Source organism: Octopus bimaculoides, chromosome 18 (genome assembly GCF_046866305.1).
Source record: "Octopus bimaculoides isolate indiv1 chromosome 18, ASM4686630v1, whole genome shotgun sequence".
NCBI lineage: Eukaryota > Metazoa > Mollusca > Cephalopoda > Octopoda > Octopodidae > Octopus > Octopus bimaculoides.
In genome coordinates this window covers 12627221-12653266 of record NC_142945.1, presented here as the reverse complement: position 1 = coordinate 12653266, position 26046 = coordinate 12627221, and the positions used below count along the sequence as shown (strand labels likewise).

Below are 26046 nucleotides of genomic sequence, written 5' to 3'. Positions count from 1 at the left end.
TATATATATATATAAATATATATATATATATATATATATATATATATATATATATATATATATATATATATATATATATATATATATATATATATATATATATATATATATATATATATATATATATATATATATATATATATATATATATATATATATATATATATATATATATATATATATATATATATATATGTATATATATATATATAGGCATAGGAGTGGCTGTGTGGTATGTAGCTTGCTTACGAACCGCATGATTCCGGGTTCAGTCCCACTGCGTGTCACATTGGGTAAGGGTCTTCTACTATAGCCTCGGGCCGACCAAAGCCGTGTGTGTGTGTGTGTGTGTGTATGTATATATATATATATATGTGTGTGTGTGTGTGTGTGTGTATGTGTGTGTGTGTGTGTGAGTGTGTATGTGTGTGTGTGTGTGTGTATATATATATTGATAGAAAGGAAAAACAAAAGAAAGAAAGAGACCCCGATATTATGTAAATAGAGGAATTTATCTGTAAAAATATCTGCAAATTGAAATCACAAAAATGTGGAAGCTTAGTACTACGATAATACCAGTGGTATTTGGTGGGTTGGGAATGGTAAAGAAGGGAGCCGAGAAATATATTAAGCAACTTCCTGGTAACTCCAGTCTCCGTGAACCGCAAAAGATAACCTTGATGCGTACAGTCCATATACTACGGAAAGCACTCTCGTCTAAAATGGAGTAAATGTTGTGATCATTTTAGCATGCATGGCAAAACAAAAGTGCCCTTGCTACTCTTGGCCTCCGGAGAAAGCCCGGCACTAAGGCAGCTGAAATAAAGTTATAATGAAAGGAAACCATAAAATAATAATAATAATAATAATAATAATAATAATATCATGTTGGGACCTATATACACTGGAAGCTTTGCCAGCACTATGGAATAACAACAGAAAAAAGATGGTATAGGCACGCGCCAGAAAAAGGTCACAGAAAATTAGAAAACAACAATACTCTGAGATATGCCAATACAGACAGATAGAGAAATTAAGACCAATAGGTCGGATTTAGTTGTCAGAAATCACCAAGCAAAAGATGCTTTCTAATTGATGTATCAATACCAACAGATGAGAATGTTTCTCTACAAGAAACGGAGAAACTTTCAAAATACAAAGACCTAGAAATAGAGGTAACTCAATTGGGGAGTCGAAAAATAGAAACGATTCCTATCATAGTAGGCGCATTAGGTATGATAAGAAAAATCACTAGGACTAACAAATATATATAACATACAGAAAATAGCACTACTGGGGACCACACGTATATATATATATATATATATATATATATATATATATATATACGTGTGTGTGTGTGTGTGTGTGTGTGTGTGTGTGTGTGTGTTTGTGTGTGTATCTATATATATATATATATATATATATATATATATATATATAGTTATGCAAAATTAATTCGGTTGTTTCACATTCATAACATTGCTGTCAGCTTTTTTAATGAGAGATACTGGTGTGCCTATATGGTCAGATTAATTAACTTTTAATTGCACCAGGATATATAACGTATTAAAATTATATTTGCTTGTGTAACGTATTGAGTCTAGCATGAAAAGCCTAGCGAAACGTCAACTAATACTGCTGGTGGTATGTATACGCTTATAACATTAATGTTTTTCTTGTTGTTTAGCTCCGTAATCGAAGCTGATCCAACAAATCTATTATCAAAAACAATTCACAAAACAGTGATCATGTTGTCTCTCTTTTTCCTTCAGGAGTTGTATTTCCTGAACTATCTTTTCTAACATAACTTAATATACTGTTCTCTCTCTCTCTCTCTCTCTCTCTCTCTCTCTCTCTCTCTCTCTCTCTCTCTCTCTCTCTCTCTCTCTCTCTCTCTCTCTCTCTCGTCAATTTTAGCACATGTTTTGTTGTTGTTGTTGTTTGGTGGTGTTGTATATATATATATATATATATATATGATTTCGAGCTTCGTGTAATGAAAACCCTTACACTCATCAAATGAGCGTGCCATGTATTTTAGTTTAAAAGATTCAAAAGAATCAAATATTGCTAAGGAAAATCTTACCTATAAGAAAGATAAACTATGCAGGAATTGTAACTCATAATTCAAGCACGAGGAGTTATTTCCCTTGCATGAGTTTGGCTATCCAGTTGGAAGACAGAAAATTATTGTTATAAGAGTAAGAATACAAAGTGAGAGACGGAGAAATGTGGAAAGAGGTGTTGGAAGGAAGGAAGGAAGGAAGGAAGGAAGGAGTAGCACTAGGGAAGACAAGAATATTAAATGGTTGTATGGCTCTTGGAAGGTCATCTCTAAGAAATGGAGAGGAAGGTGGGATTTACTCAAGAACTGTTCTTTCCTGCCGTTCCGACGCCGAACAAAGGCAATTATTTCGATCAGTGGTTCTCCACTAAAATACCATTAGTAAAAATTCTTTGCCGCTACCTCTTTTTTAATGACAAGACAAATTATAGCTTTACCTACAGTTATCTACCTACTTTTCAAACATCGCAGGCTTTCCCGTCGAGGACCAGAGACTTTGAAGTAAAGATTCTATCTGGGTTTGAGAGGAAAATGCCCGTCCACAGGAGCCAGCCACACCACTTCTTTTGCCATATAGACAGGCAAGAGAAAAATTAACTGCCCTTCTTTATCAAAGAAAGGTGGTGCGTCGTTTCCCACTATTGACTTGGTTGACAGCGAGATTCGCCCTACATGAAACAAGTGTTCGACTTAAACCCACAAGTCAGCAATGCCCAGGCACTGCACAAACGCATACAGAATAGTTTCGTCTCTCGACGTGCATCTAGGCCAGGCCCGTTTACGTGGCACTTCTATGTTTGTAGAGTTTATCTCGAAATGGCAATGCCCTACAGGGTCCCGCATTGGAAAGTCCTCTGGAACGAACAAGCCAGTGATCCTCATTGGAGCCCAGAGTCTTGCCCAGAGTGTCGTTGCTCTTGTTCGCCTCTATAGAACGCCAAAGTGAAACTTCCACCAAGCACACTGTCCGACTGACAGAGAGCTGTGAGCTGCCTGATGGCTCTCTGGGTACCAGGCGCTCTGTCTCGGTCTACGCTTGATCCAGAACTGTAGCAGAGTCAGAGACGAGATGCAAAAAAAAGCGAGTCTGACAAACAGACTCGCTTCATCTTCTCACAATGAAGGAAACCCTGGAGAGGTCGCAGCCATTACGCACGCCAGCTCATCATCAGCCACATCCTGCACAGTTCTGCGCTCAGTGGGTATTGACAAAAAATAGAGTACCTGCATGTGCAACGTGTCCCTTCTACAGAAAGCGAAGGAGTTAGCGCTCCACTCTGGTCAGACGAGAACTGGAGCAAGGTATGACGGTCAAGTGATAATGCAGGACGGAGTTGATATATGCGTTCGCCACCTGTGCTGTCTTTTCGTGGATAAATTTCTCTCGATCCGTTCGTTGATGAAAGTGCCTCTTCTCTTTGTCACCCCGAGCAATTTAACCGGTCCGTTTGTCCAGAGTTCAACGACGCTATTGGATAATATGGAACTGCCTCTTCAGGTGCGAGCTGCAGATCCGCTGACCTTTACTGGGTGATTTCTGCTCCTGTCACCGTCTTGTATTTCCGTAGGGATGTATAATAATGTACAAAAAGCACCAATCCAGACCACCACAGACAAACATATGAATGAGAAGGAAGGCGAAACAAATCTAAAACCTAGAAACAGTGAAGGGGAACCTAATGATTATGATACTATAAAAATGAGAACAATCAAGGAACTGAATACCACAGATCTCAGAATGGACCACCGATTATACTTCCCAAAAATCAAAATTGACAATAAAACAACATCAACTCCTGAATGAAAGAAAGTATGGTTACAGCGTGTGTGGAAAAACAGTTAATCATCTACTTTATATGGATGGCTTGAAACTCTTTTCAAAAAACGATCAACAATCGCAAGCACTCTTACACACAGTAGAACAATTTAGTGATGATATCAAAATGAAATTTGTGCTTCACAAATGCGTTAAGGCTACATTTACCAAAACTAGCTAAAAACATGCATCATCACCCTAGATGGACACACCGAAATAATAATTTAAAAAATGAGAATTTCAGGGTAGTTATAAGTATCTAGGAGTATGTGGAAGAGATTAAATGCTCTCTAGTTGAATTCAGAAAATATTGAAGCCATTCATTCAAGACCAGTGCCAGTTATCAGATATGGAACTGGAATTGTGAATTGGACAAAAAGTGAAATGTAGTAACTTGACAGGAAAGCGAGAAGCCGAGGTCGACTTTGCCTTTCATCCTTTCGGGGTCGATAAATTAAGTACCAGTTACGCATTGGGGTCGATGTAATAGATTTAATACCTTTGTCTGTCCTTGTTTGTCCCCTCTATGTTTAGCCCCTTGTGGGCAATATAGAAATAAGAATCAACTGGAACACGTCGTAGTAACCGACGGAGTGACAGTTATGCATAGATACAAACAAATATGCAAAAAAGCTTTCACACGCGTGCGAGCGCGCAGCCATTTATAAATTGCTTAGATAACATTCATCATTATATAAATTATGTAATTATACACTTAGACGGATACTATTTGACTGGTTTTGAGTTTGCCTTTAATCTTTTTGTCCTCAGCTATATTCTGGGAATCGGTTAAAATTTTCCACAGGCTCTACGTACATATAAACATAATGCACGCTGCCCTGTCTTCATCACTCCATGCTGTACAAATCAACTGTGCAGGCACTGTGCTTTATTCCTTCACATTATCTTTTCCTTATCTTATTTTTTATTCATCATTTCTGAAAATCGTAGCAAGAGTCCCTGTATGTTTTTGTCATATTTTTTCTCCCTTTCCCTCTCAATCTCCCTCTCTCTCTCTCTCTCTCTCTCTTCTCTCTCTCTCTCTCTCTCTCTCTCTCTCTCTCTCTCTCTCTCTCTCTCTCTCTCTCTCTAGTTATCTCTATCTATATCTATACCCATCTCTCATATGCAAATTTCATATGATCGCTACAAAACTTTCAGTGCATTCCCCCATATCGTGTATTGCTTTAAATTATCCCACGCATTCTCAACATTGTCAGTAATACAATATGATAGCCGAAGACACGATTACCAGAAGCTGAATGAGTCGTTTGTATCCCGGAAAGTCTTCAGTGACCGGATTCACGGTAGTAGTCATTAGAAACAGGTCATGCAACAATCAAATGACAAGTCAGAACAGAATCCATTAATTTTAGTAAAAGCTCTACCACCAGAGAAAAACTGATTGGTGAAAGACCTAGTTGTCAGGCTTAAATAGGCCACTTGGAAAGGCACTGCACACAAAGTTAAAAATATCAAGAGCGATGAGAAACAAGAAAATCACGTTGCTAGTACTAAGATATAATTAAACACAAAGGAACGAAAGCCATTAAATTGTTCCTGAGGACCTTGTGGATTTGACAGCAAATCTACATTTCTATATTTGACGGACTGCAGCGGCTATCTGCTAAATTATTCCGAATACTAATTCTTCCTGCATATATAAAACAAATCATACCCTCCTGTTTTTCCTTACATAAGTCTGTGATTATTGGGTGTGGATGCAGTCCGCTATTCACCCACGTTTTTATTATCTATCATTTAGTGATGATACATTCAAAAGTTTTAGTATATTTGTTTTCAAATACATGTTGTTCCCTCTGGCAGTGGTCGTTAAAACAAGGAAAATAACCATTCTCTCACAACACGAGGCGGAACTAAAAATTTGAATATGAAATTAGGGACTACAAGAAAGAATATGCATAAAATTCTTATATTCAATCTGCTTTAATCTATTACGATGTTTTTATAATTTCTAGTATATATTAATCATGCAGAGCGCTATTTCATTTGTTTCCGAAAACTTCAGCATCATATAATCTGTAGCTTATTAATTGATGGATTACGAAGAGAGACATTCATTAAAATTAAAAGTGAAATTATTTACCATCTGGAAGTAATTTATGGAATGTTTATTTTTCTTCTTCACAGAACCTTGATAGTTTAGAAATCGAAGAAAACGGAGAACGTCCTTAGTGCATGCGTACAGAACAATAGCCGTTTCTAGAGTAATAACATTCTCTCTCGTGAAAATATATTAAAGTTGCAAATAATTTCAACATCCTTTTGATTTCACCTGCATTTTTTGGTATATTCTCTGAAGCGTAGACCTCGTTTCTATATATTTTTACTAAGTTAGTTAAACTCTGCGTTTATATATATTTCTGTTATTGTATGAAAATGTTTAGTGCCCGTAACATTCTTTCATTCTCTCACAAGACTCTCTTTAGAGAAAAATATTACATTATCTCAAGTGACATATTGCTTTGCTTAATCTTATGCTTTAAAACGTTGTCAATAAAAGATGGATATAACTTTCCGTGATGCGGATAAAGTTGCGGTAATTGATCAAATTTAATTCCATTTAACCCGAGAGATTTCTCTCTTTTATTATCCTGAAAATGTGCAAGAATCAATTTGCGTAACCTCCAGTTCATCTCTGGGGGAATTCACTGGAACCAGGTCTTATTCCTGAGCGTTTTCTGTCCCACTGTGTTGTCTCTGTTTTTAAGAGGGAAATAAGTTTCTCGCAGTGAATTACGGTCTAATCTACTAAACACTCGTATTGTTAAAGAATTCGAGAAGCCGGTGAGATCAAACATAGCTTTCTTCCGGGAGAAAAATCAATTCCTTGATCTCAAATAACATGGTTTTCTTAATAGTCGGAATTTTCTAATACAGCTCTTCGATCACGTTGGTGGCTTTCTAAATGCTTTAGGAGAGGTCTACAGTACAGATGTTATTTATTTTGATTTCAGTAAAGTTTTTGACAAAGTCTATCACAGAATTTCCCTGGAGAAATTATCCACCCTTAGAGTCCGTGGTAAGCCACAGCGGTGGATTAAATATTTTCTGACAAGTAGGATTCGATATTTTGTGACTCAAGCAATTTACACAAGACTAATCATTAGTGGTTTCCCCAGGATACTATGTTAGGCCCACTTCCGTTTAATGTTTACATAAACAACTGGAAAGTACCAGCAAGCAAAACAAAAGAATAATCTTTGCAAATGACTCAAAGTGTTAGTAAGTGATCACCCCAGAAGAGTCAAATTAAGTATAGAAAGTACACTCACTAGAATGAATAAGATCAGAGCAATAAACACATGGGATGTTAACTTAATGCGATATGGCGCAGGTGTTATTAGGTGGACAAAGAACGATCTTGGGGAAATGGATAGAAAAACTAGGGAAGTGATGAAAATGAACAAGGAACTCCACCCTAAAAACGATATCAATAGGCTGCATGTGCCTAGGTACATGGGTGGAAGAGGCCTCATAGGGTGCAAGATTTGAGTATATTCAACGAGGAAAACCGCCTGTGATGATACGCCAAATAGCATATTGAAATGTGCTTGCCGCTGTTTGAAATAGCAACAAGATACCTACTGAAAATGTCATGTATCCAAAGACATTTAAGAAACAAGATGAAGAACAATGAGTAAGCAAGTAGAAAATGAAAACAATGAGAAATCGAAGGATTAAAAAAGACCACCCTTTTGTAGGATATGTGGCAGCAAAAACGAAAGAATCGTACATGTCGTGAGTGAGTGTAGCAAACTGGCTCAGAAGGAATACGAAATGAGGCAGCATAACGTGGCTAAGTTTGTTCACTGGAGATTGAACATAAACCTGGAGGCGTCACTGAGGATAATAGATATAAGATCTTGTGGGATTTTACAATTTAATGTGACTAATCAATTGATGCTCAAAGACCAGACATTGTTGTAGTGGGAACAAAGGTTATAGATTGTTGTAGAAGGAGAACAAAGCTTATAGATATTGCTATACCTGGAGACGCACGTGTGGGTGACAAAAAGTTGGAAAAGGTGGAAAAAGTACAAGTTACTACAAGACGAAATTGCAAGAACGTGCATTTTGAAGAGACTAACTAACATTTTGAAAAGACTACTAATCCCAGTAGTTGTAGGAGTCTCGGAGCACTAACCACTAAGCTCAATAAATATGTCAAAGAGACTGGAATTGACATGGCTATCCAGTCTTAGCCAAGAAGTAATATGTCCACAGAAATGACGGAGTTGAGACTGACATACACTGGAAGTTTTTCAAGCACTATGTAAAGAGATGTTATAAATGTAAAATAGAAAAGGTCATACAAGCAGTAAAATTAATACCAAAACAAGCCACAGCACATGCCGACGGCTTACAAAGCTTGGCAGTATAATGAAAGCGTGCAACAGAAATAAAACTACGGAAATACTTGTCTTTTACCCTTTACTTGTTTTAGTCATTGAACTGCAAGCATGCTGGAGCACCACCTTGTAGGGTTTAGATGTGCAAATAGACCCTAGTAGATACTTTGTTTTCAAGTCTGGAACTTATCCTATTTTCTCTTTTCTCAAACCGCTAAGTAACAAAGGCGTAAGGAAACCAACATCAGCTGCTAAGCAGTGGGGAGGAGGGACAAACAGAAACACAAAGACTCACATACATGCATGTATACATACATACATACATACATACATACATACATACATACATACATACATACGTACGTATCACACGGCATGCATGCATGCATTCATACGTGCATATCTACATACATTCGGTTTTTTCTACCCAAAGTGTTTCTTAAGCCAATATTTAGACGCTATTATTTATAACTGTATCTACTTCGACTTTAACCGTTGAAAACGAATTATTTCACGTTCTCTCGAAATTTCTAAATTGTTACGACGTCAAGGACATGCAATTCTCGCTGGTAAGAACAAAGTTTCGAAAATGAATATAGAAACTCTAAATATTACTTTGGTTCAATGGCAGAGCGTCTATCATGTTTACAACACGTGTAGGTTCAAGACTGAAGAGTAGACTTCGTCCTTTCAAATGGTATTTTTAACCATAATGCTACTATTATTTACAGTTTCAGCTACTTCGGGTTCAACCGTTAAAAACGAACACACACATACACACATATTTGATAAACGTATTTCTTATTTTTGTACAAATCTTTGTTGACCGAATCCTGAATGTAAAGCATGATGTTTCAGAGAGTCTCTTGAAATAAACTATTTACAAACCAACCTTCTTTCTCTTTCCAGGAAGAATAAGGAATACCATTGCAAATCAGAACACTGTTCTCAAAGTTACAAACGATATTTCCAAGAATTTGGAGGAAAATTAGAAAATGGAGCAAAACAAGAGTGACAACATTTGTGCTAGTATTTTAGAAGAACTAAATACTAAAATGGTGGAGGTTTATTTTCCAGTCATAATGTATCTCGGAATTTCAACGGCACTTGGAGCAATTGGAAATTGCTTTGTATCATACATATATTATTATAAATTTGATGAGACAGCCACGCATATGTTCATTGTAGCACTCTCTGTGTGTGATTTTCTAACTTCCATAATAGGTATACCTATGGACATTGTGGTCCTACATTATTCCTACACTTTCGACAGTGATATTACATGCCGTGTGATACGTTATGTGGTAGCTATAGCAGTAATCAATTCAGCTTTGATTGTGTTTGTTATAGCAATTGATAGATACATTCTTATATGCCGACCTCTTAAGCAAAATATTTCCGTTAAAAATTCAAAACAAATTCTAGCATTTTTTACAATCTTCACGGTTGTTGTTTCTATACCAGCAATTTTTGTACACGGCAAACAAAACAAAATGGTGAAACGATGTGGAAATATAGGAAAGGAGTGTACACTTTTCCCCTATATAAATGGCACAATGCATCCTTTAGCCTATTATTCTTTCGTGTTGACCGTTTCCTGTTGTATGTTAATAATTCTTTTGATTATATACTCATTAATTGGCATGCGCATTTGGAAAATTTACAAAGCGAAGAAAAATAAAGCAAATCAGTTTCGCGAAGCCTTCACAACTCGTACCATTTCCAAACCTGAAGGTCAGTTTACAGATAGTAGTTCTTCAGAGAAGCGATCTACCTCTTTTGTGCGTCTTAGAAAACAATCAATGCCACCAGCTCGGTCTAATTTAATATTCTTCATCATCACTTTGGTGTGGATTATCGCTTATATACCACATTTCGTCGGAGTATTGTGGAAGTTGCTCGTTAAAGATTTTGAAGTCGTTGCAAGTGATAAAGAACTAGTGATTAACAAATTATTAACCTATTCTCTTTATCTCAGCTCTTCTCTAAACCCGTATATTTACGGACTTTTCAATCGACGGTTTCGTAATGAATTGCTGGCTTTATTTCGCAATCTTTTCAAACCATGTAAAAAGTAAAATATCGAAACTCATTGAAGCCATCATTTTATAATCATTCACAAGTTCTTTTTAGCTTAAAATATGCAGAAACTAGTATACACGCTTTGCCATACAAAACTATTTTTTTCAATATTTGAATGTTATATGAAAACAAATATAAATCGTTCAGAATACGTAACTACACGGTTCTAATCAAGTGAGGAAACAAACAGAAATAAAAAAACAACACTCAACACAAAGAGTAGGAGTTAATATACTATTATATAAAACAGTTTGTTTCGGCTCAATGCGACTTACAGTTTCGCAGGCTTCTAACAGTAACCCGGCTCATTCAGGATTAGATTACCGAATGGAGAAACACAGGAAATCCAAAATGGCTACAAGAAATCTGGTTGCTGTTGGTCAGAGCGGATCATACGGTGTTTATAGAGGTGAGATTGGCAATTTCACTAACATCAGATGCGTTACAAAGGAGAGTGGATGGACAAGGAGCTAATGACGTTTTGATGCCTGCGAAAATGACAGAAGCAATACCGGTGAGAGAGAGAGAGAGAGAGTGTGTGTGTGTGTGTGTGTGTGTGTGTGTGCGCGTGCGTGTGTGTGTGTATGAGTGTGTGTGCGTGTGTGTGTGCGTGTGTGTGTGCGTGTGTGTGTGCGTGTGTGTGTGCGTGCGATTACGTGTGCGTTAGTGCCTGCTATAGACGCGTGCCCGTCGTATATATATATATATATATATATATATATATATATATATATATTTGACCGTTGACTGGACACTATTCAATTTTTTTTCTCCGTCTTTTTCTCCTTGTCTCCGTATTCTTTCTGTTGAAGAGCGTAGCTCGAAACGTCAAAGACTTTCCGTATTCCCGAGCGTCATACTAATACATCCTTTTGTTAGTTACACCACCTGTCCTCGTCTGTTGTTTTTTCGTATATTCTCCCATATATATATATATATATATATATGTATGTATATACATAGATATATATATATATATATATATATATATATATATATATATATATATATATATATTCACTGCCTTGGTTTTGTTATCAACTTTGACCCTCCGCAAATCCCAAATTTTATTTAATTTGCTTTGTGGGAGCAACTGTTTTGACGAAGGCACATCTTGTTGTAAACGCTCGAAATGTCGAGTAGATAAAACAGCCGACAACTGATGAAGGGTCGTACTTTATGTTGCTTATCATGTTTTCCATTTGTTCCTTTCGTTGTTCGCCAAAAAAGCTTGTATTCCATGTTTTCGTACTTCGTATTTCATGTTGTTTTCGTATTTTATGTTGTTTACGTTTTATGATGTCCTGTACCCATATATGCATGTGTATTTACATATATATGTATGTATATATAAGTATACATGCATATATATAGATATAGATATATATATATATATATATATATAGATATGTATACATTCATATATATATATATATATATATATATATATATATATATATATATAGGCCCAGGAAGACCTGGGCTGAGGTGGTGAGGCAAGACCTTCGTACATTGGGCCTCACCGAGGCGATGACTACGGACCGAGACCTTTGGAAATGGGCTGTGCGTGAGAAGACCCGGCAAGCCAAGTAAGATCGTTGCCAGTGCCCCTGGACTGGTTCTTGTGCGGGTGGCACATGAGATGCACCATTTTGAGCGTGGCCGTTGCCAGTACCGCCTGACTGGCTCCTGTAGGATTTTCGAGCGAGATCGTTGCCAGTGCCCCTGGACTGGCTTGTGCGGGTGGCACATAAAAGACACCATTTCGAGCGTGGCCGTTTTCGTGCGGGTGACACGTAAAAGCACCCACTACACTCTCTGAGTGGTTGGCGTTAGGAAGGGCATCCAGCTGTAGAAACTCTGCCAAATCAGACTGGAGCCTGGTGTTGCCATCCGGTTTCACCAGTCCTCAGTCAAATCGTCCAACCCATGCTAGCATGGAAAGCGGACGTTAAACGATGATGATGATGATGATGATGATATATATGATTGACCGTTGACTGAACACTATTCAATTTTTTTTCTCCGTGTTTTTCTCCTTGTCTCCGTATTCTTTCTGTTGAAGAGCGTAGCTCGAAACGTCAAAGACTTTCCGTATTCCCGAGCGTCATACTAATACATCCTTTTGTTATTTACACCACCTGTCCTCGTCTGTTGTTGTTTTTTCGTACATTCTCTCCCATATATATATATATATATATATATATATATATATATATATATATATATATTTCTTTATTGCCCACAAGGGGCTAAACATAGAGGGGACATACAAGGACAGACAAAGGGATTAAGTCGATTACATCGACCCTAGTGCGTAACTGGTACTTTATTTATCGACCCCGAAAGGATGAAATATATATATATCTATATTATTTATATTATATTATATTGCATTATATATATATATATTAGTTTTCGTTGGTTATGGCTGGTCAGAATAATTACCATCGGTTTAATGCCTATTCTTGCACATAACCCCTTTACAAGTAAAGAGGCCTCCGTTGGATTTGAAAACCTTCTGGCATATACTGCATTCAAAGGTGTGCACAGACATATAGTCAGAATAGGTGGTGGAGGTTCGTTTTTCAGGCGTTCACAGATGAGATTTGAGGCCAGCCAAAGACAGGTATGGTCTGTCACAGACTGTGCACACAAAAAGGTCATTGCCATTCACCTTCTCGATTGTTACAGTCTTCCTTAGACCTCTTTTGAGTCTTACTTGCGTTATCCTGGCCACTTCAAATGCTTTTACTTCACTCCACGCCTTCGTTCACCATCCAACTCGATCCGAAGCAAGGGTTTCTATATCTTCTAGAACCATTCCAAGTGACTTCATAGTAGTCCTCATGCCGTCCTTAAACCTTTTTTTTTTTTAGGTTTACGCCGACAGACAGACAGACAGACAGACAGACAGACAGATAGATAGATAGATATGTGCGTATGTATGCATGCATGCAATGCATTGCGTACAAACAATGCAGTGCATAAATACATAAATACATGCATCCATCCATCCATCCATACATACATACATACATCCATACATCCATACATACATACATACATACATGCATACATACATGCATACATATTTCCACTAATAGAACTACAAACTTCCTGATGCTAATTAGATGCTTCACACGAAATTGTTTTCGTTGTCACTGTCAGTTTATATGAAGATACCGTTAGAAGTAGTTTATACGTTCATAATTGCAACAATGTATTGTTTTATTAATTATTGGTGCGGGTGTGTGTACGGTTAAATTACTCAAGTTTTAATCATGATATTTTGTTAATGCATCGCGTTGTTTTACGCCAGGATATATTATGTCAAACTCATGTTCGAGTGTGTTAGTGTGTTTTGCTTGGCGCGTATGATCATGTGAGATATTTGGTAAGATCGGTGGCGATGCGTCCATTTATATACTATTAATGTTTTTCGTATAACTATTAACATTATTTCTTTTCAAGTTATATATATACATGCATAGATAGATAGATAGATAGATAGATAGATAGATAGATAGATAGATAGATAGATAGATAGATAGATAGATAGATAGATAGATAGATAGACACGCACACACACACACACATAGATAGACACACACACACACACACACACACACACAGATAGATAGATAGATAGATAGATAGATAGATAGATAGATAGATAGATAGATAGATAGATAGATAGATAGATAGATAGATAGATGGGTACACGGGGGATGCCGAAAAGTTCCTGGTTTTAGGTAAAAGAATAAATAAGCGTATCATTTAATTATGAATTTTATTCACCATATTCCCCTCTCAGATTCAAACGCTTATTGCAGCAGTCCTTCAGGTTTTCTAAGTCCTGCAAAAGAACTCGGGCGGTTGGGCTTCCAACCAGGCCTTTTGCGATAGCCTTAAAGCCAGGAACTTTTCAGCAACTCTTCGTGTGTGTGTGTGTGTGTGTGTGTGTGTGTGTGTGTGTGTGTGTGTGTGTGTGTGTGCATATACGTGCACATATTACATATACATCTATATATATACATGTATATGTAATATGTACACATATATACATGCATACATATATTTATACATCCATACATACATATATATATAATAAGTGCGCCCTTTTAAAGCCTAGCCAGGCTCATGGGTAGCCAATCTTACACAAAACAAGCCGATAGGAAGCTGTCCTTGAGAGGTTGAGAAAACATAGTAGATGCCAAAATCACCTTCGTTATTGTGTGCCGACTCACCGTCAAGCATTGATCCAGTTGTCATCTAATCCGGGTTTGGTATGCCGAGGCTGATGTTGCACAGACTCGCGCTGACGGCGCGCCACCTGAAGAGATTCCTAGACAGTGTGCGGGTGTAGAAATCTGTTCACGAAACAAGTGTCATCGCAGCATGTCTCTTTGGCAGCATAACAGCCTTGGGTGAAGCATAGACCAAAACTAACGCTTTTGGAGGTTTTTGTGTTTTTTTCTCAAGTTTATCGACAATGCAAAACCAGAAAAATAAGATATAACTACTTGCTCAAGATACCTTATAAGGATTTTCTTTTTATTCGTACACACACACACATATACACACATCAGATATTATACAGCAATGTCAGGAGTTGCTGGTTTATAGTATTATTAAACCGTAGGATTTATAGGAACAATATTATAACAGATGGGAGTCACAACGCAAATGTTCTTGGCGCAACACCTAGCAGAATTTTCTACAAATTTTGCTATCACTATTTTCACTTTTCCAAAATTGTTTCCAGTCTGATTTTAAAAATCAGTCCCAGATTTTCAAACACTGTTGTAATGATTATTTTGACGAAGTAATTAAAGATTTGGTATAAATATAATAATTATTATGACATCAGAATGATTGCAATACGTCATTATTCAAACCTCATTTTAAAACTTTAAAACATTTCCAGTTTCTGGCAAAACTTACCAGGAATTCGAAAGTTTTTTTTCTTCTTTTTTTCACAAAAATAGAAATCCGAACTTCTTCAGCACTGTAGCTAAAATCTTATGGGGTCTATCACTCACTTATCCAGAAGATGTTACTCTCCTCAATGTTGGTATCTTTTTCTTGTATTTTAATATATAGTCCTTTTGTTTTCTTTTCAGATTTCTGTTAAGATAAATCTATCCTGATGTCATAAGATTTCAGTAATATACTTATATTCTATATTTTGAGGGCACAGTTTGCAGTGTTGTTTATATATTACTACATATAGAGAGAGAGGAGTCGATTTTAACACAATCGGTAAACTTTATACAAATGTTTAAACTATTTGTAGATGCGAGAAAGTTTTCAACCACAATGCGTTTTGATTAATAAACTGAAAAATTTATTATGTACTGAGAAACAACTATATCATAAATCAGTAGAAATGCCACAAAATATATTAATCTGATGGGATCTATCACTCACTAATCCAGAAGATGTTACTATCTTCGATGTTAGTATCTTTATCTGCTAGGAGTCGCGACATGAACATTTATGTTGTGACTCTTGTCTGTTATAGTATTGTTCCTATAAATGATCATTCAATAATACTATAAAGCAACAATTCTTAACACTCCTCTATAGTACTGTGTACATTTTGTTAAAAATGTAAAAGGTTTCAATTGCGGAAGTTGTTTTTTTTTATTATTATTCAGGTTATGTTATTCTTGACAATTAGAGTTGCCAAATATCAATTGATATTCCTAATCCAAATATATTTTGTGGTTTTTCAACTGATTTAGTAGGAGTTCCGATCTTTATGAAATAGGTTTTTCCTCACTATATAATACATTTTTCAGTTTATAAATCATAACGCATTATGGTTGAAAACTTTCTCGCACCTACAAATATTATACTAAAATATTTCAAGATCTTAGAGGAGAGAAACAAATTATAGTCACTCACTTGAAATTTTCTTCTCGTCCGTCAAGACTAAGTATGATTAATAAAAGTACATTTAACAGTTAATCCTTAATGACACAGGTCAATCTTATCGGTAGCTTGTATACGTTTTGTGTAAGATTAGACAAGTGAACAGAAAGCGAGGTTGGGGAATAGAGGAATGCATAAGCATAGGAATATCGGTGTGTGAAAGAAGGAAACTCTGTGTGTGCGTGTGTGTAATTTTAGTCTTGAGATAAAATCGAGCAGCTTTAAGTACAAGTCTGCAGCCAGCAAAACAGACCAGCTTATGTAAGCAATTGGTGGCACTCCGTCGCTTACGACGTCGAGGGTTCCAGTTGATCCGATCAACGGAACAGCCTGCTCGTGAAATTAACGTGCAAATGGCTGAGCACTCCACAGACACGTGTACCCTTAACGTAGTTCTCGGGGATATTCAGCGTGACACAGTGTGACAAGGCTGACCCTTTGAATTACAGGCACAACAGAAACAGGAAGTAAGAGTGAGAGAAAGTTGTGGTGGAAGAGTACAGCAGGGTTCGCCACCATCCCCTGCCGGAGCTTCGTGGAGCTTTAAGGTGTTTTCGCTCAATAAACACTCACAACGCCCGGTCTGGGAATCGAAACCGCGATCCTATGACCGCGAGTCCACTACCCTAACCACTGGGCCATTGTGCCTCCACTATGTAAGCAATAATCTACAAAATAATTGCAATCCTCTCGGCGATGGATTATGATTCTCATACTATTATGATTCTCATACTATTATGATTAGAATATAGAGTCTACATGCCAGCTAGGTTCGAACGCAGCATTTGTTTCCATCACAGTAGTTTTTTTTTTCTTTGTTTGTTTGTTTGTTTTTAAGGAGCGTTGATTAAAATGGATATCTTCCAGTTGATCATAGTGAAGGATTTCCTCCTGTTTCCGGATGTATTCTACATATACATCCCATACTTAATTTATCGACCCCGAATGGATGAAAGGTGAAGTCGACCTCGGCGTAATTTGAACTCAGAACGCAGCGACGGGCGAAATACCGCTAAGCATTTCGTCCAGGGTGCTAACGATTCTGCCAGCTTGCAATCTTAATAATGATAATAGGCAGTGGCTCTCATGGCTTCTGATCTTAACTGATTGGAAGTGTTATTGTGTACATTGTTTGTCTTGGTATAGAAAGATGGGCTACAGCAAATATTCTGCTCAATACCACAGATTTGCTTGTCAGTTGTTTGACCTTAACCAGTTGAGCATGTCAGAAGTAGTGGGAGAGCATCATAGCCATGTGTTGAGAGGAATTCTTTGGAGTTTGAATAATTCACCTTTGGAAACATGGGGGTTTTGCTCAACATCTTTAAACAAACCTTATTCGGGGACCTTTTGAGCGGGATAGGCTACTCCACCTGAAGAAAATTCTAACTGGGCCCCACCTGCAAGGTCATGCGCTATTTATCTTGATATGAGATCACCATGTCGCGTACATATGGTTGTGATGCATGTGCCTGGTGTACCCTTATCAGACGGGTAGTCATGATGGGTATACTGGGCTTCGTATATTTTACCCCAGTGTCACTTTGATGGCATGCACTGCTCTCTCACTCAATAATAATAATAATCCTTTCTACAATAGGGAAAAGGCCTGAAATTTGAGGGGAGGGGGATAGTCGATTACATTGACCTTAGTGCTTGACTGGTACGTATTTTATTGACCCCGAAAGGATGAATGTTAAAGTCGACCTCAGCGGGATTTGAAATCAGACTGTCAAGGCGGACGAAATGCCGCCAAGTATTTTGTCCGGTGTGCTAACGATTCCCCTCAGCTCGCCAGCTAGGATCCCAATGATCACCTGTTTATCGGTGAAACAGTTTTGAGGCATTGTAAAGAAACATTACACTAACATGTCTATAGTCTGGATGAATTTTAGGAATGCATACGATACGGTACCTCATGCTTGGATTGTTGACTGTCTGCAGATGCTTGGTATTGTTGGACCAGACACCGAACAGTTTAACCAGTTCGTCGGTCTGACGCCTCACGATGCCTTCCATTCGCATGGATTTGTCTTTCCAGAGACCCAGCCACAATATACAATAATTTTCTTCTGAATAGTATCCCAGAGTGGAAGACCATGTTGTACTCAAGCAATGTATTTCTTGGAGATGGAAATTAAAGGGTTATCTTCCAATATAATTGTTTTTAGCCATTAGCATTTGTCATAGCATTTATACCTATAATACTGACACTCAGGAAAGTTAAAATGGGTTACCAATATGGAAAGACAGGACTATTCACAAGCCGTCTTCTGTTTATGGATGACCTAAAGCGCTTTGAGAATTTTGTAAACCAGATTGATTATTTGATTGAAACAGTCCAGAAATGCAGCAGCGACATCGGTACGGAATATTGGGCTCAGTAAGAAAAGGTGGAAGAAAACAGCTTGTAGTGGATTGCGGCAGCCATCGGGAGAAATCATAGGGAAACCAGAAGATAGTGAATATATGTATTTGTGGATTTTAGTACTGGATGATATTCTACATGCAAAAATGAAAGAAAAGTTTAGGAGTAAATTTAATTTAAAATCCAACCTGAATGCGAGAAATCTAGTTACCTCAATCAACATATCTGGTCAGTCGCAGTGGTTCGATATAGTGCGTTCACTCTCAGATGGACTGAAGAAGAAATGTCAAAGCTGGATAGAAAGAAGAGAAAGTACGGAGCTTTACACCCTAAAGCAAATATAAATAGATTGTACAAGAAAAGAAAAGATCTGGAAATGAGAATATATATATTCTATTTTCTATTTGAAAATTTGGTTATGAAACACGTGTAGTCGTTTTATTATTATTATTTTATGATTTTTACTTTGTATTTTATTATACTTCTTTATAGTGTATTTACTTATTAATTTTCTCTATATGTGACTGTGGATTTTCATGGATGAGTTCATGAACTTTGGTTCTTGTCTCTAAATTATATATTTATATATATATATGTGTGTGTGTGTGTGTGTGTGTGTGTGTGTGTGTGTGTGTGTGTGTGTGTATGTGTGTGTGTGTGTGTGTGTGTGTGTGTGTGTGTGTGTGTACACATACACACACATACATATATATGTATACACTCCTATATGGTTTATTAACTCTCTCCTGTCAATGATGTCAAATATACAGTAGTATATTTATACTACAGTATTAATAAACGCAAATAATGCTCATATATTGCTTCTCGCCAATTCGATTGATGTTTGCTATCTAACAGTCCTCAAATGAATATACCTATATGGCTTACGTAACGTCTCTTGTTCATCGTTGATTATTGTCCGACCTATAAAAGATCCAAGTGTGTGTGTGTGTGTGTGTGTGTGTGTGTGTGTGTGTGTGTATGCACATTTTTTGGTTTATATACTATATCCTGTTAATTCTTTACAAATGTAGTAGTCGTTGGGAAAGCAGCTACTGATGCTACTGCTACTAGGTTCGGCTGCCACTTCAGCTCCATAAACGACTCGCTTGGTTTCGCAATGGTCTCCCACTCGGCTTCTGTTGTAGTCCCTGCATGAACCTCCCACGTCCGCCCGTAGCCTAAGGGTATTAACTAGAATGGTACATAGGTACGGACGCATTTTCAATAGACACAACGCAAAAACGTGCGTAGATAGGATATTCCTTAGGCTACTAGATAAACACTTCACACGTTCACAAATCGGTACGGACGTATTTTCAACAGACACAAAATGGCTGCGTGGTAAGATGCTTGCTTCCCAACCACATGGTTCCGGGTTCAGTCCCACTGCGTGGAAACTTGGACAAGTGTCCTCTACTGCAGCCTCGAGCCGACCAAAACCTTGTGAGTGGATTTGGTAGGCAGAAACTGAAAGAAGCCCGATGTATATCTGTGCGTGTGTATGTGTGCATGTGTGTGTGTGTGTGTGTGTGTGCGCGCGCGCGCACGCCTATGTGTGCGTGTGCCTTTGTGTCCATGTTTGTCCCCCCCACCACCACTCCACAACACTGCTTGACAACTGGTATTGGTGTATTTACGTTCCCGTAAGTTAGCGGTTCGGCAAAAGAATCGATAAAATAAGTGCCAGGCTTAAAAAATAAGTACGGGGGTAGATTTATCTGACGAAAATTGTTCAAAGCGGTGCCTCAGCATGGCTGTAGTTTAATGTCTGAAACAAGTAAAAGAATAAAAGATAAAAGATTAAAATGGCATGAATAATTACCAGATTTCTTTTTATAAAGATAATTGTTGCTTTCATTCGAATCCATGTTGCCTTATTCAGTCAGAGTGACTCACAATATTTCAAACAGTTAAGGCGGCGAGTTGGCAGAATCGGTAGAACGCCGGGCAAAATGCTAAGCGATGTTTCGTCCGCCATTACGTTCTGAGTTCAAATTCCACCGAGGCCGACTTTACCGTTCATCCTTTCGGACTCGATGAAATAAGTACCAGCTGAGCACTGGGGTAGATGTAATCGACATATCCCGCCTCCCCGAAATTTCTGGCCTTGTGCCAAAATTCGAAACCAATATTTTAAACAGTTTTGTCGGTGATCTGGCAGAACCGTTAGCTCGCCGGTTAAAATGCTTAGCAGCATTTCGTCCGTCTTTACATTCTCAGTTCAAATTCCACCGAAGTCGACTTTGCCTTTCTTCCCTTCGACGGGGTCAATTAAATATGTACCAGTTGAACACTGGGTAAGACGTAACAGACTTACCCCCTCCTCCCTCAATTACTGTTCTTATGCCAAAGTTTGAAATCAATATTCCAACCTGTTCCTTGGACTAAAATAATTGTTCCCCACTGTTTTCTCTATTTCCAGGAACTATACCAAATATCTCTGCAAAATAGAACGCTGTCTTGAAAGTTTCAAAGCATATTCTCGATAGGCGACAAAAAAAGAAGAAAATGAGCCAAAATAATAGCACCAATGTTTGTGTTGACATTAGAGAAGAACTAGAGGCTGAAATGGTGGATGTCTATTTTCCTGTAATAGTATATCTCTCACTTTTTATGATGTTTGGAATAATTGGAAATGTCTTCACTTTTTATATCTACTGTTACAAATTCGAAATTTCGACTACACAGATGTTTGTTGTCGCACTTTCCGTGTGCGATCTTCTAACTTGTGCAATATGCATACCCTTCGACATAGTACTCTTGCATCATTCCTTCACGTTCAGCAGTGATATTGTATGCCGTTTAATGGTATTTTTTGTTGCTATAGTAGTAATCAGTTCAGGTTTTATTGTATTCATGATAGCAATCGATAGATATAGACTTGTATGTCGACCTCTTGAAGAACAAATTTCATTCGAAAATTCAAAGAAAATTCTACTATCTTTAATACTTTTATCTACTTTTCTTAGTTCTCCAATGCTTTTGCTACACAGCCAAGGAAACAGGTTAGTCAGGCAATGTGGAAATATCGGAGAAATATGTTCACTTACTAAAAGTTGGCAAAGAACAGTCTTTCCTTTCGTCTACTATATTATCGGGGTGACTTCTTGGCTTTTAATCTTTATTGTTCTTATGATATTATACTCATTAATTGCAATACGTATTGCGGAAATTGACAAAGTAAAAAAATATAGACTATCGCAAGTTCTTAAATTTTCATCGATCGCTTCCCAATTTGACGAGGGGGAAGACGAGGAAACTCCTCCAAGCATACCAAAGCTTCGCTGTGTTAGAAGACATTCATTGCACCCAACTCAGACCAATTTCATTTTCTTCGTCATCACGTTGCTCTGGGTTACCAGTTATGTACCACATTTCATTTCAATATTCTGGAAATTGTCCGTTGAAAATTTCTATGACACTGTAACTCAAAGTGACCAACAACTTAGCGCTTTTTTATTGCTTTCTTATTACCCCAACTGTGCGATTAACCCATATGTTTATGGACTTTGCAACCGACAGTTTCGTGTCGAATTAAGAGACTTATTCCATAACATTCGCGCATTAGGTAGGAAATAAAATATTGAATCTCCTTAAATTCATTACTTTATAATTGTTCACTAGCGATACATATTACCTTAAATGAAGCAAAGTTCTTCTCAATTTAAATCATTTTAACAAGTATTTAATCTTTTCATATGAGACACCGATATGCATGCATCCTTCAAATGATACAATTTCTGATTTTAAAAAACTAAACGATATCATATTGATGCAAAGTTTTAAATATATATTCTGAATATTAACCTTCATGGATGTAATCAAAGTGTAATAGACGATTATGGAATATCTACATAGTATTTCGCATCAAAAGCATAACTTTGTTGTACCCATGACAGCAATTACAACAACGATGAAGTCAGTCGATTGAGAGCGCGCTTATTACAACTAACCTTCTCGCCGTCATAAAAAAATGTCTCCTGGATTTGGTAAGGGGAAAGAGAGGAAAAAAAACCCTCGGCTCATCACGTCTAGCTACTGTAGAAAGCAAGCCAACAAGATAACAGGACGTTGATACGAAAATACACCACAGTATGGACTTCCATAATGGACTGTATCTGCGTAAAACAAGTCGCCGGATTAGTGTCTACAACAAAGGAGGTATATTAGCTGGCAAAAGACAGAAGAGTTCTGGCAAAAGACAGAAGAGTTCTGGCTGGAACATCTTTACTCATAGACGTGCAAAGTTATGGATTACATACTGCTAGCTAAACAACTGTGTTGACGCGATAAAGCCATCGTCAAATCATAGTAATAAACACGAATATAATGATTACAATGAAAAAAATGTTTATTTTTGCAAAATGTTATTCTTTATTGATTTCAGTAAATGTCTGTTACCATGCTGAAGCACTATCTTCAGGGATTTCGATCAAATATATGTTTTGCCATCCCTTTTCTTTGTATTTATATCATGTAGGAAGATATTTTAATACGCACATATTCATACTACATACATATACACACACACAGAATACCCCTAAATTCTGTGCATCTCTACCCTCCTCCCTTTGTTTTTTATCCTTAGCTAGCGAATCCTCAACCCCGACCCTATGCCAAATTTATTTATGCATTTATATTTCTTCACTTCTACTTCTTACTTTCTTTATTCTTTACCCTTTATATTCAAAATTCTTCAGTCTTCTCCCAGCTACCCGATTCTCTAAGCCTCGTATAATAAAATATCACCTACACCCCACCTCTAGCCTACCAAAGAACCGGTTTAGCAGACTCCTATCTCACCCGGAACAGTGACCTTAAATATCATATTACACCCTTTCGCAAACTACATTCTTAACCTAACCCCACCTCCTAATACCCACAACGCCCCACTTTGCTGGTCATTCTCCCATTTCATAGTTAGCCTCAACAGATTTCAGCCGCGTCCCTGCTGTATTCTTCGGATATTCTTTTTTTTTTTTAATTACGTTTCATCTGATGATTATGGATTTTTTGTAATGGAGTAATATTCTCATTCTTCAATTAAAAAATGCGTAAGAAACACACGTATAAACACACGCCAGAAAAGGTCACAGAAAACGAGAAAGCAACCATACTCTGGGATATGCCAATACACACAGATAGAGAAATTAAGGCAAATAGACCAGATATAGTTGTCAAAGATCATGAAGGAAAAAAATGCTTTCTAATTGATGTATCAATACCAGCAGATGACAACGTTTCTCTAAAAGAAATGGAAAAACTTTCAAAATACAAAGACCTGGAAATAGAGATAACTCGAATGTGGAATCTAAAAACAGAAACAATTCCTATCATAGTAGGTGCCTTAGGTATAATAAAAAAATATTCAGACAAATACATAACAAAAACACCAGGACTTACAAATATATATAACATACAGAAAATTGCACTACTGGGTACTGCACACATTCTACGCAAAACACTTTCAATACAGTAAACATAAGAGCACCACATCAAACCATAGCACATACCCAAGGCGCACAGAGCTGCGCTCGGTAGTGAAGTGAAAGCACGTTATAAAAATAAAACTACTGAACAATAATAATAATAATAATAATAATAGACGAAAATACAAAATTCACCACTTGTATGAAGGGCAATAAATTATATCACATATGTTGAAGGAAATTATGTAAGAGCATCTGGGTAAACAACATTCTTTGTTTTCTGGTTTGGAGCATAGACAAATAAGTGTTGAAAGCCTTGGAGCAAACAACATAAAGATGATCATGAGAAAAGCAAGTTCTTGGCTTTGGGTAAAAGAAAATACAGGAGGTTCAGTTCATTTTATTCAACATACTCCCCTCTCAGATTCACACATTTTTTGCAGCAGTCATTCAGTTTTCCTAAGCCCTGTAAAAGAACTCGGAAAGCTAGGCCTCCAGCCAGGCCTTTCGCAACACCCTTAAAGCCAGGAACTTTTCAGCACCCCTTCGTACATAGTCGTATGTCACCATCAAGTGCATGCATGTGCTCATACATATTTGCACAGAACTATGTTGGACTCGCATCGCCGCGATGAATGAGAATTCAGCAAGAAACGTCTAAAAGAAAACAATTGCCACCGGATTTATAATGAAAGTGTGATATTGTTATGCTGGTGAACTGATTTGCTGAACAACCCACACCATGAATATTATTACAGTAAGCATGGTTTGTGCAGAGCCAGTCCCATTCTCTCGTTCTTCAAACTGGTATTGGTCTAATGCAATGGTTCTCATAAAATTTTTATGAGGGTCCACATAAAATTTTTAGTGGTTCATAAAGTTTGGGGATCCACAATCGTATTTTGGACTCCCGAAAAAAATTTGCTTTAGACGTATGTATTGGTATGTATTGCAAGAAACAGCTAAATTTCTTTCTTCAACATTTTACATAGTTTACCATACACAAGTTAATGTGTGAAAAACAAAATAGGGATTTTGAAAGAAGTTTTTATAAAACTAAGCTTTTAAACATCAAATGGCTACGGGAGTCCGCTAGAATAAAATGAAAATCAAAGGGGTCCATATGCGAAAATGGTTGAGAACCCTTGGTCTAATGCAACGAGTGCCATGAACTCATTTGTTACCCGGATGCAGGGTTTGTGTAGAGCTACCTTCTCTTAGTCCAGTGCTCTGCAAATATTTTTCCCTTGCTGTACACATTCTTTGCAGAATTCGGCGCCAAACTGGAACTAAAAATATAACTTACAGTATTGGGGAAAAAATTATTTTCAGGTTACACTGAGACACACCTAGCATCGTCCCGTGACGTACCAGTGGGCCGCGGCATACCGGTTCCGGACCACTGTGTTAGACGAGCAGCTATAGAGCTGAAGGACCCTGTATCTGTTGCGTTGTCTGTGAGTGAGTGACCTTACTCCGGAAGCAATTCAGTGACATGCTCATTAAGCTTTAGTTGGGAACCTGGCAAGGTGCTACGTCTTCACGTCAGAATAGACCTGGGAACAATAGTGATTAAGACGTTCCAAACTCTTCAAAACCATGGAACTTCCGACCCAAGACCCCACAACCGGATGCAGCTTTAAAGTCATACCCAGGACATACACACACACACACACACACACACACACACACACACACGCGCACGCACACACACACACACACACACACGCACGCACGCACACACACACACACTCATACATACACACACACACATACACGCATACTCAGACATACGTACTTATACATATATACGTAGACATTTAAACACACACACATACTCAGACATACGTACTTATACATATACACGTATACATGTGTGTGTGTGTGTGTGTGTGTGTGTGTGTGTGTGTGTGTGTGTGTGTGTGTGTGTGTGTGTGTGTGTCTGTGTGTCTGTATGTGTGTGTAGA

At 37.5% G+C, this 26046-nt stretch overlaps 2 protein-coding genes across 4 annotated transcripts; both read left to right on the top strand.

Annotated features, from left to right (window-relative positions):
• Positions 1 to 1519: 1519 nt before the first annotated feature.
• LOC106868667 (orexin receptor type 2) lies at positions 1520 to 10589 on the top strand. Its single transcript, XM_089365796.1, has 2 exons — positions 1520 to 1647; positions 9167 to 10589. The coding sequence occupies exon 2, from the start codon at positions 9253 to 9255 to the stop codon at positions 10333 to 10335; it is 1083 nt and encodes a 360-aa protein (XP_089221922.1). The 5' UTR covers positions 1520 to 1647; positions 9167 to 9252; the 3' UTR covers positions 10336 to 10589.
• Positions 10479 to 22998, top strand: LOC106868664 (cholecystokinin receptor type A). Of its 3 annotated transcripts, none has more exons than XM_052974366.2 (2): positions 10479 to 10748; positions 21073 to 22998. In XM_052974366.2, exon 2 carries the CDS (start codon positions 21159 to 21161, stop codon positions 22227 to 22229), a length of 1071 nt encoding a protein of 356 aa, XP_052830326.2. In that variant the 5' UTR covers positions 10479 to 10748; positions 21073 to 21158; the 3' UTR covers positions 22230 to 22998. The 3 variants fall into 3 exon arrangements, with proteins under 3 accessions (XP_052830326.2, XP_089221924.1, XP_014769527.2); XM_089365798.1 differs by having other exon boundaries at positions 10716 to 10853; XM_014914041.3 differs by lacking the exon at positions 10479 to 10748 and adding an exon at positions 15233 to 15412.
• Positions 22999 to 26046: the final 3048 nt, after the last annotated feature.